The 15721-nt window shown below is 34.8% G+C and overlaps 1 protein-coding gene across 3 annotated transcripts; it reads left to right on the forward strand.

The window, feature by feature from the left end:
* The first annotated feature begins 377 nt into the window (after positions 1-377).
* On the forward strand, positions 378-9668 carry LOC128547066 (uncharacterized). Of its 3 annotated transcripts, none has more exons than XM_053518761.1 (2): positions 378-484; positions 2622-9668. In XM_053518761.1, exon 2 carries the CDS (start codon positions 7212-7214, stop codon positions 8151-8153), a length of 942 nt encoding a protein of 313 aa, XP_053374736.1. In that variant the 5' UTR covers positions 378-484; positions 2622-7211; the 3' UTR covers positions 8154-9668. The 3 variants fall into 3 exon arrangements, with proteins under 3 accessions (XP_053374736.1, XP_053374737.1, XP_053374738.1); XM_053518762.1 differs by having other exon boundaries at positions 431-494; XM_053518763.1 differs by lacking the exon at positions 378-484 and adding an exon at positions 642-888.
* The last annotated feature ends 6053 nt before the right edge of the window (positions 9669-15721 follow it).

Genomic DNA, 15721 nt, shown 5'->3' on the forward strand with positions numbered 1-15721 from the left:
CCGTTAGCGAACAGTATGGATCCTGACCAGACTGTGCGGATGCGCAGGCTGGTCTGGATCCATGCTGGTCGCAAATGTACTATGTTGGTTTTCTCATGGTGGGCTCATATTTTGATTTTTATGTAAGTAAGTAAGTCACGGAACGACCCGTCTGCATATAGATTTTTTTTCTACATTTAATTATAGTATATAGTGAATTTTATTACCTACTTATTAAATAACTCCGTTAAGTTTCAATGGAACCTGAAAAGTCAATATGTTTCCATATTGACGATCGGATGTGTGTTATTAAAGGGGTGAAAATTTAAAAACCTAAATATTATATCGGCACGTCATGTTCGACTAACATTTAATAATAATAATTTCCACTGTATACTGCGATATATATGCATGACGCTTGCGGAGTATAAACTTGATTCTTATTGGACATGCGCAGTTGGAACTAGGTTTACCAAATATTTTAAGCAGTTATTCACGTTGGCAGGTTAGTCATTGTAAGTTTATATCTCTTAGAAAAGGAATTTCATTTAGGGAAGTTTAAAGATTAAATGTTTGTTTATTATATAATGCCTGTTTCGTTTTTGAAGTACATTGTATTATTATAGGGAATCCCAGAAATGTACGAGTTAAACAAAGGATGTATAAATGCGTGACTAATTATATTTAGAAAACAGTCTGTAGACGTATTTATTACTGATACTTCTTTTATTTTTGGTCCTAAATACATTTTGTTTAATACTTCACACAGTAAACATGTTACAAATAAAGGAAAACTAGACTTGTTTGACTAATCTAATTCTAAAGATATATGTACTTTCTGTTTGGAAAACAATTCGTGATTCGACATGTTTAAGATAATGGAGAAGATATTGGTATAAATTTAAGGAGGTAGTATACCTTGTTATCAGGAAATTTGAAATAAGTTGAACTTTAGCAATTTATTGTATTTCGTGTAAGATAATGTTTTAGCTGTTACAATCTCAAGTTCGTTTGTCTCTGTCCCTTATCTTTGGTTTCACTGTTATCTGTAGAAGTCTGCGTAGTTGATAAATTGATTAGTATGCGCGCTAGCTTTCTAAAATAAGCTTAAAATGTGTGCGTCGCGGGGCTCGTGTTTCCATGGTAACGCATTTTCTCTCATTTTGAAACAACTATGTATGATATAGTAAGTAATATGTTCGTGTTATTTGCATTTATTTAAACAAACTTCAAAGCTTATTAGAATACTTACAGCAGTACTCCTCATCTGACATTTTTATGGAAAATCATTTTGCTTGCAATTATTATTCTCAAAGCTTGTGCTGAAATACAGATAAAAAGCTGAAGCTGTGTTCCTTAAATAGAACAGTGTCAACGCCTTTGAATTTTACATTTAGATATATAGGTTACGGGATACGTTTCCATGGTAACATTGATTTAATTCAAGAAATCACTATTTTCTTCTGAAATTTGAACAATTTTAGATATAAGTACCAAATTATCAATGGACACGGAAAATAGGTATTAGAAATCAAACTTCTATTTTTTTATTTGAAATTGGCCGTAATAAGTAACCTTTCACACAACTTTATTCCCTATAACATCAGTTACCATCACCCATTTTCTTACATTCCGCATAACATTTCGATATGACTACATAAAAGCCGTAAAATGTTGATCACTACTCAGAGGGAAATCTCAAAAGATTTTGGCAAACAGTGGCTGTTTAAAAATAGTTCAAATAAAATAAATGCTCAGAATTATGTACTTTCAAGATAAAAGCTATTAATTTTGCGCGGTAACTGACACGTAACGTCATGACGTCGATGGCGTTATTTTAAGGCAACAGTGTTTTGTAGCGTTTCTGTGGTAGTTTAGTCATTATTTAAGCATTATTAAACCATTAAGTATCAGATTAAAGACAAGTTAATGATTTTTTTCAGGGCTTCGGGATTCTGTAAATGTTATAACAAGAAAAGGCATGCGTTATCCCTATAGTGTTGCACATGCTTTAGGCCCCTATAACATGTCTGTCTACGCAGTTTAGTTTCTTGTCCATTTATCTGAAATCTGTAGATCAGAGGTCTAAAATTAAGCAAATAAAACTGAAAAGTGAAAAAAAGTTTTGTTATACTTTTGTAATTTAGACTCTATAAAGACTTTTTGATCCGTCCGTCTGTGAGTCAACGCATATGTCCGTCGATTACAAATCCATGTGTCAACCTCGTTTTTCTCCATGGTCATGGTCATGGGTTCATGTCGATTTGTGGTCAAGTTGAGAAGTAAAATGTCACATAGTTAGAATTTTATACCCTCTTCATATAGTGTTTCTAAATGTTCGGTCTCCTTCCCTCCATTGCGAGGTTTTTACTCTCTATGTTTTATTATTATTTTCGCACTGCATCAGATACATTTAACAAGCGTGTAAGTTGGGACTGATTAGTATAGTATACCCAACACCTGCTTCAGAATACATCTGATTTAAACAGGTGTACTGACGTAGATCAAAAGGATGTTCAAACCGCTTTAAAGGAGTAAAACAAATCAGCACTTATAACGTATTGCCGACATTTCTGACAAAAGGATTAATTTTCTAATATATATTTTTCAAAATGTTTTAAATAAGCTCGTTTTCCTTTCAGTGCGATGTCATTACCGCTAGATCTAGCCATATTCATAAATTCTATCTTTGTGATAAACTACGATGACGAAAGTGCTGACAAGGAACCTGACTCTACACAACTTGAGAAAATCATACGTCTCATTGCATCAGAGTACCGAAACATTGCAGAATCTGGAAATAACATCATGGGAATTATAACTGAAAAGGCGTCTGAAGCTTATGAATCGCTACAGAAATTGTTGTATTCGTCTCTGATTACAATACGGTCTTATACAAAGGAAAAGTTATTGAAATGTTCGATCTTTCAAAGTAATAGAGAGATCATTGACGCAATTCCAATGACTGGATCACTGAATTTAAATCATAAAAACGATGAATACAGAACAAGTCCCTTTTATGCTTTTTACATAATTCGCAACAATGGAGAAAATAATAATTTCAATGGCCAATGCTTCACATTTTCCGGACTATTTTCCAGCTATAGAAATAGACTAATGTTCATAAAAGACAGGTTTTATTCATATGACTACTACATGCGTTTTTATCCCTACATCTTTATTATAGAAAAGTATATTGATTCTATCACCACTCTAAAGTTACATGTTCCTAAAAAAGGATATGTATACTTTCGAGCTTTTGTTGTGTCATCGGTGTGGTTTGAAGATGCCATGAGATCGATGCATACTGCAAGTATTGTGTTAACCTACACGAATGTCTTTCCAAGTGATTGCCGCATGTTTATTCAAATACCAATTTATTCGTCTGGTTACATCCACAGAAAAGACCAGCTAAACATGATTTAGGCAGTAAATGTGGCGATTTCAAAATGCATCAAACTGCTCTTGTTGTACGAAAATAAATATGATATATTCAATGTTGATTTACATTGATTTTTAAAATACAAGTTGTAAAATTTACTAAAATGTAGTATTAAATGGAAGTATCTTTAATTAAGTTATATCTCTTTAAACTCCGCTTGCCAACAAACCATTGTTTTGCAGTAAGATCCTTTTAACAAAATATTTACATTTCAAGGATCAATAAAATCCAAAATTTAAATAAGATACAACATTTCGATAATTTATCAATATACAGAGTTTCGTTTTTGGTCTTGACAACAACAAATTCGAGAACTGATTAAGACAAGCGGCAATTTCTGTCTCAAGGTTTCCATGGTACTTATAACTTAATAGGTTGATGTGCATTTTCTAATTTGATTGATTTTGAATATATTTTTAGCCCACCATCATCAGATGGCGGGCTATTCAAATCACTCTGAGTCCGTGGTCCGTCGTCCTTCCGTCCGTTAACAATTTCTCGTTATCGCATCTCCTATTGGTACCCTAGTTGTGTCCCCCTGAAAATCAGACTGGTTCAACAATTTTTTAGTGAGTTATGGCCCTTTGTTTATTTCTATAATTTACATAGATTTATATAGGAAAAAACTTTGACAATCTTCTTGTCCAAAACCACAGAGCCTAGGGCTTTGATATTTGGTATGAAGCATGATCTAGTGGTCCTCTACTAAGATGATTCAAATTATTTCCCTGGGGTCTATTATGGCCCCGCCTCGGGGGTCGCATGGTTTATATAGTCTTATATAGGGAAAAACTTTGGAAAACCTCTTGTTCAAAACCACAGGGCCTAGGGCTTTGATATTTTGTATGTGACATCATCTAGTGGTCTTCTACTAAGATTGTTCAAATTATCCCCCTAGGGTCAAATATGGCCCCGTCCCGGGGGTCACATTGTTTACAAAGACTTATATAGGGAAAAACTTTGAAAATCTTCTTGTCCAAACCACAAAGCCTAGGGCTTTGGCATTTGTAATGTAGCATCATCTAGTGGTTCTCTACCAAGTTTGTCCAAATTATCCCCTTAGGGTCAAATATGGCCCCGCCCTGGGGGTCACATGGTTCATTTAGACTTATATAGGGAAAAGCTTTTAAAATCTTGTCAATAACCTACAACATTCAAATTTGGACCACATGTATGGTTTTGAGTGGCAAGATGAACCTTGACATGAGTTGACCTTGATTTTGACCTAGTGACCTACTTTCACATTTCTCAAGCTACAGCCTTCAAATTTGGACCACATGCATAGTTTTGTGTACCGAAACAAACTTTGACCTTTACATTGACCTAGTGATCTACTATCACATTTTTGATGAAGGTACAGGCTTCAAATTTGGACCACATGCATAGTTCTGTGTTCCGAAATAAAATTTGACCTTGATTTTGACCTAGTGACCTACTCTCACATTTCTCGAGCTACAGTCTTCAAATTTGGACCATTTGCATAGTTTTGTGTACCGAAATGAACTTTGACCTTAAGATTGACCTAGTGACCTACATTCACATTTCTGTAGCTACAGGCTTCAAATTTAGACCACATGCATAGGATTGTGTACCGAAACAAACTTTGACCTTGACATTGACCTAGTGACCTACTATCACATTTTTGAAGGTGCAGGCTTTAAATTTGGACCACATGCATAGATTTATGTTCTGAAGTGTAATTTGACCTTGATTTTGACCTAGTTATGTGTACCGAAATAAACTTTGACCTTAAGATTGACCTAGTGACCTACTTTCAAATTTCTCGAACTACAGCCTTCAAACTTGATGCACATGCATAGTTTTGTGTACAAAGAACTTTGTCCTTGAAATTGATCTAGTGACCTACTTTCACATTTCTCAAGCTACAGCTTTCGAATTTGGACCACATGCAAAATGAAATTTTACCTCGAGCTAGTTAGTAAGTCTTGAAATTTGGAACACTCAAAAATGGCACATTGGTGGGCGCCAAAATCACTCTGTGATCTATTGTTATGAACTATGATGTCTATCATTGGTGTTGGTGTATTTAACAGTTTTTGACTTTGTATGTCGATGGTATTGTATTGTGTGTTAAATCTTAATTAATCTAAAAATAGCCGAATGAACCACTGCAAATACAAATCACCATATTCATACAATAACTTGGTCCGTTACAAGAATGTACTCAGTTGTTTTTATACTATTCACATGTTAATTTATTTGTCGCATGTTTGTCGTAAATGCAAATGAAAGCTTTTTTAAGCAGACAAAGAGCTTAACGCATTTGTAAACATGTTTCTTTCTCTTAGCGCCGAGTTACGAAATTTATTGTTTAAAAGCGTTCCGTCCAAATTTTTGTTGTGAAATGTGGAGTTTATAAAAATGTTCATATGCAGTTTTAAAGATGTATTTTATGTGTCAAGCAAAGCACACACATGATGAACTTTGTACTATACCTAGCGTTTGTTTTTGATACCGGATTGAGATTATGTACGCAAGTTCTAAAGTGTATGATCTACCGATAGAACAAATTTGACACTCAACTAAATAAGACAAGCTGATGCACCTTAGCTGAATCTACATTATGCTTTCTAGGAATTCTGATTTGTTTTATGTGTTGTATTCTTAAAGAGATGTTTTCTGCTGATTAATTACAAAGATAGCATATTTATCTTATATATGTAAAGATTCTAATTAATTGATTTTCCGTAGTTGAAAGAGATTTTGTAAAATTCAGATGATTCTTTGTTTTAAGTTTCAGTTATTAATTTGGTTACAATTAAATATCTTCAAAACAACATTTCTTATAGGTCTTAAAATGAAATTGTGCAAATGACCATTATGCATGTATTTATATAAAATATGGTTTTACCAAAAATGTGTACATATTACATATAGTGTCAGACAAAACTCAGGTATTTGAAAGGTGGAAATGCGACTTTGAAAAATTGTATAATGGTGACAGCGACTCTGACTTTGATGAAGAATTTTTCAATCAAAAAAAAATTCACAAGCAATTAATTGAGTTAGACATGTTAGACCCGTTATATACACCAAATACACAACTGAACTGTAATATCACAATCGAAGAGATATCCGTTATAGTAATGAAAGCGAAAGCGAGATCCGCCTCTGGATACGATATGATTCCGTATGATGTAATTAAATTCCCAAGTATAATAACGGTTTTGCAACAGTTATTTCAGTTGGTCATGGACGCAGCTATAATCCCTACACCCTGGAGGAAATCGATAATTTGTCCGATTTTGAAGGACCCGAACACTGACGCAAGATTGCCAATGAACTATAGAGGGGTCAGTTTACTGTCATGCATCAGCAAGTTATATAGTTCTTTCATAAATAAGAGGATTACGGCTTACTTAAACGAACACGATGTATTAGCGGACGAACAAAATGGATTTAGAAAAGATCGTTCATGTGAAGATCACATTTTTACGCTGGATAGTATTACCAGGAACAATAAATCCGTTATGGCAGCATTCATAGATCTAAAGAAATGCTTTGATTTCATTGATAGAGACATGATGCTTTACAAGTTGCTTCTAAACAAAATTGACGGTAAAATATACAATTCATTAAAAGCATATACAGTAATTCAACATCATGTGTGCGGATTAACCATAAACTTACAGACTGGTTCAACTGTTCGAAAGGCGTGAAACAGGGATGTAATTTGTCGCCGACACTTTTCGCCATCTTCGTGAACGACCTGGTTAAGGAAATCAACGACCTTGAACTTGGGGTCAAGGTTGAGGACACATCAGTATCAATGCTACTTTATGCGGACGACATAGTTTTGGTCGCTAATTCTGCTGAAAATCTACAAGCTATGCTTAATAAAATGCACGAATGGTGCAAACCCTGGAGGGTCTTGATCAACTGCGAAAAATCTAAGGTCATGCACTTCCGGAAAGGACGAGCCGAACGCAGTGACCATCAATTCACAGTTGGAGATAACCAACTTGAAACTGTTGATAGCTATAAATATCTTGGTATTATTCTTCATGATAAACACGACTTTAGTTATAACTGCGAATCCCTCTCAAAAGGTGCGGGTCGTGCTCTTGGTAGCGTTATCTCAAAGATACACTGTATGAAGAATTGTGGATTTAAAACATTTCAAAAATTATACAACTCATGTGTTGTACCTATTTTGGATTACAGTGCTTCCGTATGGGGTTTCAAACATTTTCAAGCAGCTGATAGTGTTCAAAACCGCGCAATTCGCTATTACTTAGGCGTTCATCGATTTACACCGAAACTTGCACTTTTAGGCGAAACAGGATGGATACCCAGTACCTATAGAAGATGGATTTGTATAATCCGATATTGGAACAGACTTGTAAAATTAAACGATAATAGAATCACTAAACGAGTATTCAATAAGGATTATCAGAATTCAAATATAGTAAATAACTGGTGCAACGAAGTGAAAACCATTATGACAAAATTAGACCTTATCACTCATTTTAATAACAAAGTAACGGTAGATATGGATTATGTTAAATCGAAAATTGGAGAATATTATGCTCACATATGGAAAAGTGATTATGAAAAGGTGCCTAAGTTAAGGACATACAAAACATTTAAGACTCAATTTTCGTGCGAAAATTACTTGTCTTTAAATCTTAAGAGAAACAGAAACGGGAAGGTATGTCGAGGAATCTCCAGACCAAATACTTTGTATAATATGTCAAACGGGATTAATTGAAGACGAAACTCATTTTTTAATTGTTTGTCCTGTGTATAACAATACAAGATCAGTGATATTTAATGACATTATTTCGAATGATGTATATATCAACATGACAGACAGTGAAAAACTAGTTTTCCTTATGAAAAATTATCAGAATAAAGTTATAAAGTTTCTAGTTAGAGCATATATGTTAAGAAGAAGCTTACTTTATGATAAGTAAATATAAGATACTTTGCAATTATTAAAACACAATATTCTGTAACATGTTTTTATCCATTTTTATCAGTGTTCAATTTATATATAGAGATGTATACTCGAATTCATTCATGTTTCACTCTTGGTATTGTTCACAACTTATGTTAAATGTAGTAATAAGGTGACTTATAGGTCCGATGGGCCGGGTGTCTTTTGATGTATTTGTATTATGTATTCGGAATTTATGTATACACAAGTCACTATAATAAACAATTTACTTACTGACTTACTTACTTGTTACATTTTTATGCCCACGAAGGGAGGCATATTAGTTTTCAACTGTCCGTCCGTTCGTTCGTTCGTTCGTTAGTTAGTTCGTTAGTCACAACGTTAACTTTTTGCATGAAGGCACTTTACTCTCAAACCACTGCACCCAGGACCTTCAAACTTCTCTTGCTGATAGTACTTATTGAGTATACCACACCTACTGACTTTGGGGTCACCAGGTCAAAGGTCAAGGTCACAGGGGCCAACGTTAACTTTTTGCATGAAAGCACTTTACTCGCGAAACACTGCACCCGGGACCTTCAAACTTCACGTGCTGATAGTACTTATTGAGTGCACCACCCCTACTGACTTTGGGGTTACCAGGTCAAAGGTCAAGGACACAGGGGCCAACGTTAACTTTTTGCATGAAGGCACTTTACTCTCAAACCACTATACCCAGGACCTTTAAACTTCACTTGCTGATAGTACTTATTGAGTATACCAAACCTACTGACTTTGGGGTCACCAGGTCAAAGGTCAAGGTCACAGTGGCCAAAGTTAACTTTTTGCTTGAAAGCACTTTACTCGAGAACCACTGCACCCAGGACCTTCAAACTTCACGTGCTGATAGTACTTATTGAGTGCACCACTCCTACTGACTTTGGGGTTACCAGGTCAAAGGTCAAGGTCACAGGGGCCAACGTTAACTTTTTGCATGAAGGCACTTCACTCGCGAACCACTGCACCCAGGACCTTCAAACTTCACATGGTGGTAGTACTTATTAAGTACACCAACCTTACTGACTTTGGGGTCACCAGGTCAAAGGTCAAGGTCACAGGGGCCAACGTTAACTTTTTTCATGAAGGTACTTTACATGCGAACCACTTCACCCAGGACCTTCAAACTTCACATGCTGATAGTACTTATTGAGTACACCACCCCTACTGACCTTGGGGTCACCAGATCAAAAGTCAAGGTGCTGCGGGGCATTTGTCACCATTAGTGACAGCTCTAATTTTTTGTTCTAACCCAAAAGTGCTGTGTAATAAATTGAAAAAAAAACTTTACTTAATCTTGTGTCTTGTTTAATCTGGTAACATCTGCTGACATGAAAATGCTGGTGTAATCAATGAATTAATTATTGCAGCACAAAGAATTATAAAACAAGAAATATCTTTAAAAAAGATGGTCGGCGAATTTTAATAAGACAGGTTTATGAGGTTTTCACATCATTTGTGTTATTCTATCATCTATCTAACATGTTTCATATAGCAAAGCTAAACACCACACTTAAACAATTTAAATGGTTCTCTTTTATTTTTTCAAAAAGGTTTCCTAGGGGTGCACTTTGTTTCGTTTATCCTACGACGAATAATTACAGCAGTAGTCTGGAAGACACTTCTCTACCTAGAAGATCGGCTAATATTATTAATGTGATACGCAAACCGTATTCAGCTTTTTTCCTGTAATTTGATATATGTTGGTATTTATTCAGTTTTTCGGCGACGCCGTCTAAATTCGTTTTCGCTACCTATGCCACGTGACTTCAGTTTGCGAATCAAACTACTTGATAACGCATTATAGATAATTTATCAGAATGGAAGATTTATGCAACACTCTGCCTGATTGGACGAGAGTGTCAATTTCTTTCACTCTGTTGATTGTGCTACGCTGAGTGAAATGTAGACAAAGCGTTTATCCTAAACGACGCTGTTCACAGTTTTAAAGCTAACTTTGGCTCAGTATATTTAGCAAGAATATTGATATATCTCAAAATGATAAGTAAGTTTAATAAATATGATAATAAACTGTTCAAATACCAACATATATCAAATTAAAGAAAGAGCTGAATACGGTCTGCGTATCACAAGAATAAGGGTGTGATAAGAGTCTTTTATGTAGAGAAGTGCTTTTTAAAAGATTTTCCTTGTTACAATGTCGTCTGTATATGAAAAGTTTTCTTGCTTTTGTGACTTATTCAGATTGCATATTAAAATGAGTACTTGTTTGCTTTGATATATTTGTTATAAATTATTTAACTGATTTATTATATATGAATATTTTTCTTTAGTATGGTATGCAAATATTGAACTCAGTTGAAATCTGTTTCATTATATATATGCTATATAATGACTGAATCTCATTACACTAAAATGAAGGTACGCTGCATACAGTTTATCTATGTGATATGACTACGGTCAAACTTTGCTTATGAAACAGAATTATTGAAATAATTACAATTGTATGTTTTGCTTGACCTTCACTTTTTATAGGTGTGACGTCATTGTCCAAAGACTCATGAATAGCGAATATGCATTTGTTAAAGCGGAATCAGTTGGCCTATTTTAGAAATAAGTAAAAATAAAAATAAAAAAAAAATCTCATGTTTTCTAATCAAACTTGATTTGTAGCATCTTTTTTAGGCCCGCAGCCAACTTTGTTCAGCTGGGACATTTGACCCCTTTTAGGGGCTGCTAGAGCTAAAACTAGAAATGCCTTTATACAGCGTCTCATGAACAGCTTGGTGGATCTTTGTCATACTTGGTCTGGAGCATCATTATAAGGTCCTCTTCCAAATTTATTTATATAGGAACTTGGGTCCTATTTGGGACCACTATAGCTAAAAGTAGGTATGGCTTTCTTCGCATTAACCACTAAAATGTAATAGATTTTTATCAAACTCGATGTGTAACAATATCGTAAGGTCTCCTGCTATTTTGTTACAAATGGGGATAGGGACCAATTTAGCTAAAAATATAAACACGTTTAATGACCTCTTCCCATGAACCGCTTCATGAATCTTCATCAAACTACTGCTGTAATAATTCGTCTAAGGATAAACGAAACAAAATTGCAACCCTACGAAACCTTTGTTAAAAATTAAAAGAGAACCATTTAAATTGTTAAAGTGCGGTGTTTAGTTTTGCAATTTGAAAAATGTTAGATGAAAGATGAATGTTAGATGAAAAAATCATAAACTTCTTTCCTTATTACAATTCGCCGACCATCATTTTTAAAGATATTTCTTGTTTATCATATTTATTAAGCTTACTTATCATTTTTAGATATATCAATATTCTTCTAAATATACTGAGCAAAACTTAGCTTTAAAACTATAAACAGCGTCATTATAAGGACAAACGCTTCGTCTGTCATTTCACTCAGCGTTGCACAATCAGCAGAGTGGGAAAAAGTCACCCTCGTCCAATCAGGCAGAGTGTTGCATAAATCTTTCATTTTGATAAATTATCTATAATGTGTTATCAAGTAGTCTGATTTGCAAACTTCAGTCACGTGGCATGGGTCAGTCCAGGTCACGAATTCGTTTTTAGACGGCGTTCGCGTCCAAGAAGTGGGTAAAATGTGAGAATTTAAACAAAGAACTGAGTGCACAAGACGCTAACAGCACAGGTGAACAATGCATCAGCACTTCGAAGCACCGTTTTAAGTACTAGTATATGTATTGTTTTGATTGTTTTAAATCTCTATTGCAATGAAATTAGTTTTCTTTTTTTAAATTTACTATTTCTGCGTATTAAGTACATTCATACTGAAAAACAATACAATGATAATCAACGTTAAAATAATAAGGGCAAAGTTTCTAGAAACTACTATGAATCATTGCTAAGAAAAGGCCTCTCTGAAAGTCTCTCAGTCACGTGATACTTTCTGTTTCTCTCATCCATGTACATTTTGTCCGTTATACCATACTGATGTTAAGGACAGAGCATGTAAATCTGCATGTTTTGCGTACTAAAGGTAACTTGCCTTGCGTAACTTCAGATGTGTGCAGTTAATATTTTATACGAGTCATGGTCGTATGCAGGAATGAGTCTAGTATTTTTACGATTGTTACACGTGCACTTGAATTTCTTAGAAAATCGACAGTTTATACAATTCACGTATCTTCTAACGCAACACGTTACTCAAATTACATTTCTAAGACTTGCCATACGTATAGACAATAATATCGCAATGTCATACAGAAATTTCATTGCTGTCATAGAATTTTGATAATTCAAAATTTTATGTATCGAAAAACACTTAGACGTATCAAATAGCATCCCGATTTTCAGCTTATATATGCTATCTTCCGTAGCATTCTACATCCGGTATAATCCCTATGCGCTTTCACTATAGTTCAACAATACTACAATACTGCATCTTTTTTTTTTTTTTTTTTTTTTTTTTTTTTTTTTTTTTTTCTGACTCCCTCTTTCCTGACAGTTGCTTCAATAGCTTCAGATCAAGGTGATGGAATAAATTATTTGTTGAATCCTCCATGTGTCTACATCAATTTTTGGATTCAAAATTATCTATCTGTGTGTGAGATTATTCGAATTTAAATACGGTCCATCCGCCGGTTAAGGCACAATGTAGTATATTATAGGAATTAGCTATGTAAGAATACGGACCGTTGACATGTTAACGGGCATGCTATTAAAGAGATTTTTTTTAACCTAAAATGAAAATAATGTACCTCGTTGCAATTTCCTTAGAGTATAAGCCACAAAGTCCAATAATTCTGAAGCCTCAATGGCTAGGGGACTTCTCTCCATGCCGTCTGGACGTCACCAAGAAGGTCCTTTTTACACAAACGGTCCCTATTAGGGCCACTCCCTCCGGCTTCTGTCAGGACGCTGATAAAGACAGTTGGCTTTTATCATTCTAAAAAAGAAAAAGTAATCTGGCGAAATTGTCTTTGGTATGCAGTTTCTACAAAACACGGAGAACAATTTTTATTGCATGCCAGACGGGAATTTCTGGTGATTTCACCGGTGTTGGAAAAATCCATCTTTCACCCACTCGTGATGTAAATGACGTATTACGAACTACATATATGTAGAAAATTTATGTAGTAATTTATGCTTCTTTTCATAAAATGAAAGAAAATCAAATATCTTGATAATTCCTCTTTGTTCCCTATGGAATATTTCTTGATTAAAAAAAAACGTTATTTTATAAAAAAAAAAATACATAAAGTAAGCTGCAAGTGATGAAACAAAACCGGTACTAAACATTGTTACAAAAATATATTTGTCTTTGAAACGTCATGACGTCTGTCCTGTTTACGGACGTTGATTTCCCGCGCTTTATTTAAATACGCTGCTATAAGGAAAAAGTTCTAAAAAAGAAAGTCGTTCGTTTGATTTTATTTTTGCTATTATTTCTTGAATATGGTACACATATGCAAGAAAAAGATTCTGTCACTGGCTGTAAGTGCAGATGGGATTATCCGGCTCTCGGGTAACTGTTACCGCCGTAAACAATTACACTTGAGCCGGACATTCCCATCTGCACCTACAACCAGTGAAAGAATCTTATACTCTGTTGGTCATACTTTAAAAGGATTACTTCTTGCAGTTATGAGCGAAGCCCATAACTTAATTTTGCCACAAGTTAAGTAAAATCGCATAAACAAATGGATCGTTGAAATTTTCCACAGCTGTTCACCAGATATTCATATGATAAAATGGTACTTGAAGATTAGGAATATGATTTTCGTATTTCACAAATACTTTCTTCTATGTGACCTAGAGCCAAGACATATTGAAAGCAAAAAGTCGTCTTTTATCCGACACACAAAAACTTACATCGACTTAAAACAAAATTGTAACATAATCGTCATCCAAATATGACACCTTACAATTCTTAAAATGTAAGACAAAATGTCGTCAAATAATGTTTTATAATATTCAGAAAAGTTATTAAATTAAAGTTAAAGACTGCAACTTTATTTTGATGGATTCATGTAATAATTCATGCTGATATTTGAACTTCGGCAGTTTAATATCATGAGAAACGTTTCTGCACAAATAAAGTTGGATTATGCAACCGCCAACATGATAAAAAGGTATTATGTCAAATCATTTCAGGTGCTTCATTCAAAATTATTAAAAACTGAAAAACCGGTATTTTATTCGTCATCCAACCATTCCCCGTGTTACCTAGCACATTCCTTGTGATAATAGCTGGTTTACAAATTGAACATAAGATAAAGAACAGATTCTGTAGCCTAATAATTTTTATATTTATCCTACAGTTATGTGAAATAAAGGACAAAATCTACGGGTATAATAAATTTTGCTTTATTAGGTCAATGACTAAATAAAATTTTGCCGGACTTCTTTCTTCACTTCAGATGACGCCATCCTGTTTTGAGAACAGTTACTAAAGATATTTATGCAATGATTTGTATTATAAACGAGCTTTTATTAGATACGTGAGACCGTCACTAATGTGTCGCGTATGCGTCTTTGCATGTCTTTGTTTGTCTTTGCATGTATACACAGTGTTTAGTATGACCGTATGCTTACAGTATTTGCAATTAACAAAAGAGGTTTTTACAACGAAATCGCTAGAAGAAACGGAAGATGAGTCAACCAAAGCCTTTTGCCAAGGAATTTAGCTTTCTGCATTTAAGTCAATGAATACTGCATCTGGAATGGAATGTTACTGAATCAAATCGTCGAGGAAATTGTTATCTGTTTTTGTCGAGCCCTCTTGCGGATGCGAAGACATAGTTGTCCAAATGGCTGTTCGGTGTGTGTGCGTCTGGATTTGTTTGTCCGGACTATAACTTTGACATGCATGGAGCAATCTTGTTTATATTTGGCATGTATATTAACCTCAGTGAGACAAAGTGTGAGGCGCAAACATCAGGTTCCTATCTCAAAGGTCAAGGTCACACTTGGAGGTCAAAGGTCATGTCAAATCGTGTCCGGCCCATAACTTTGACATGCATTGAGGAATCTTGTTTATATTTGGCATAAATGTTTTACTCAATGAGACAAAGTGTCAAGTGCAAACCCCGGGTTCCTGTCTCAAAGGTAAAGGTCACAGTTAGGGGTCAAAGGTCATTTTAGAGCTTGTCCAGGCCATAAATTTGATAAGTATAAAGTTCTTTTTTCTTTGGCGTAAATGTTCACCTCTATGAGACGGAGTGTTGTGAGCAAACCTCGGGTCCCTATCTCAAAGGTCAAGGTCACACTTTGGGGTCAAATTTCATTTTAGAGCTTGTCTGGTCTGTAACTTTGCCGTACATAAAGCAATCTTTTTTTGTTCGGCGTAAATGTTTGCCTCAATGAGACAGAGTGCCATGTGCAAACTCCAGACCGCT

The sequence above is a fragment of the Mercenaria mercenaria genome, chromosome 11 (assembly GCF_021730395.1).
Source record: "Mercenaria mercenaria strain notata chromosome 11, MADL_Memer_1, whole genome shotgun sequence".
In the NCBI taxonomy this organism is placed as follows: Eukaryota; Metazoa; Mollusca; class Bivalvia; order Venerida; family Veneridae; genus Mercenaria; species Mercenaria mercenaria.

What these genes read in the sequence shown, in the direction of transcription:
- LOC128547066 (XM_053518761.1), top strand. Translation starts at nt 7,212, where the DNA reads ATGCTACTTTATGCGGACGACATAGTTTTGGTCGCTAATTCTGCTGAA.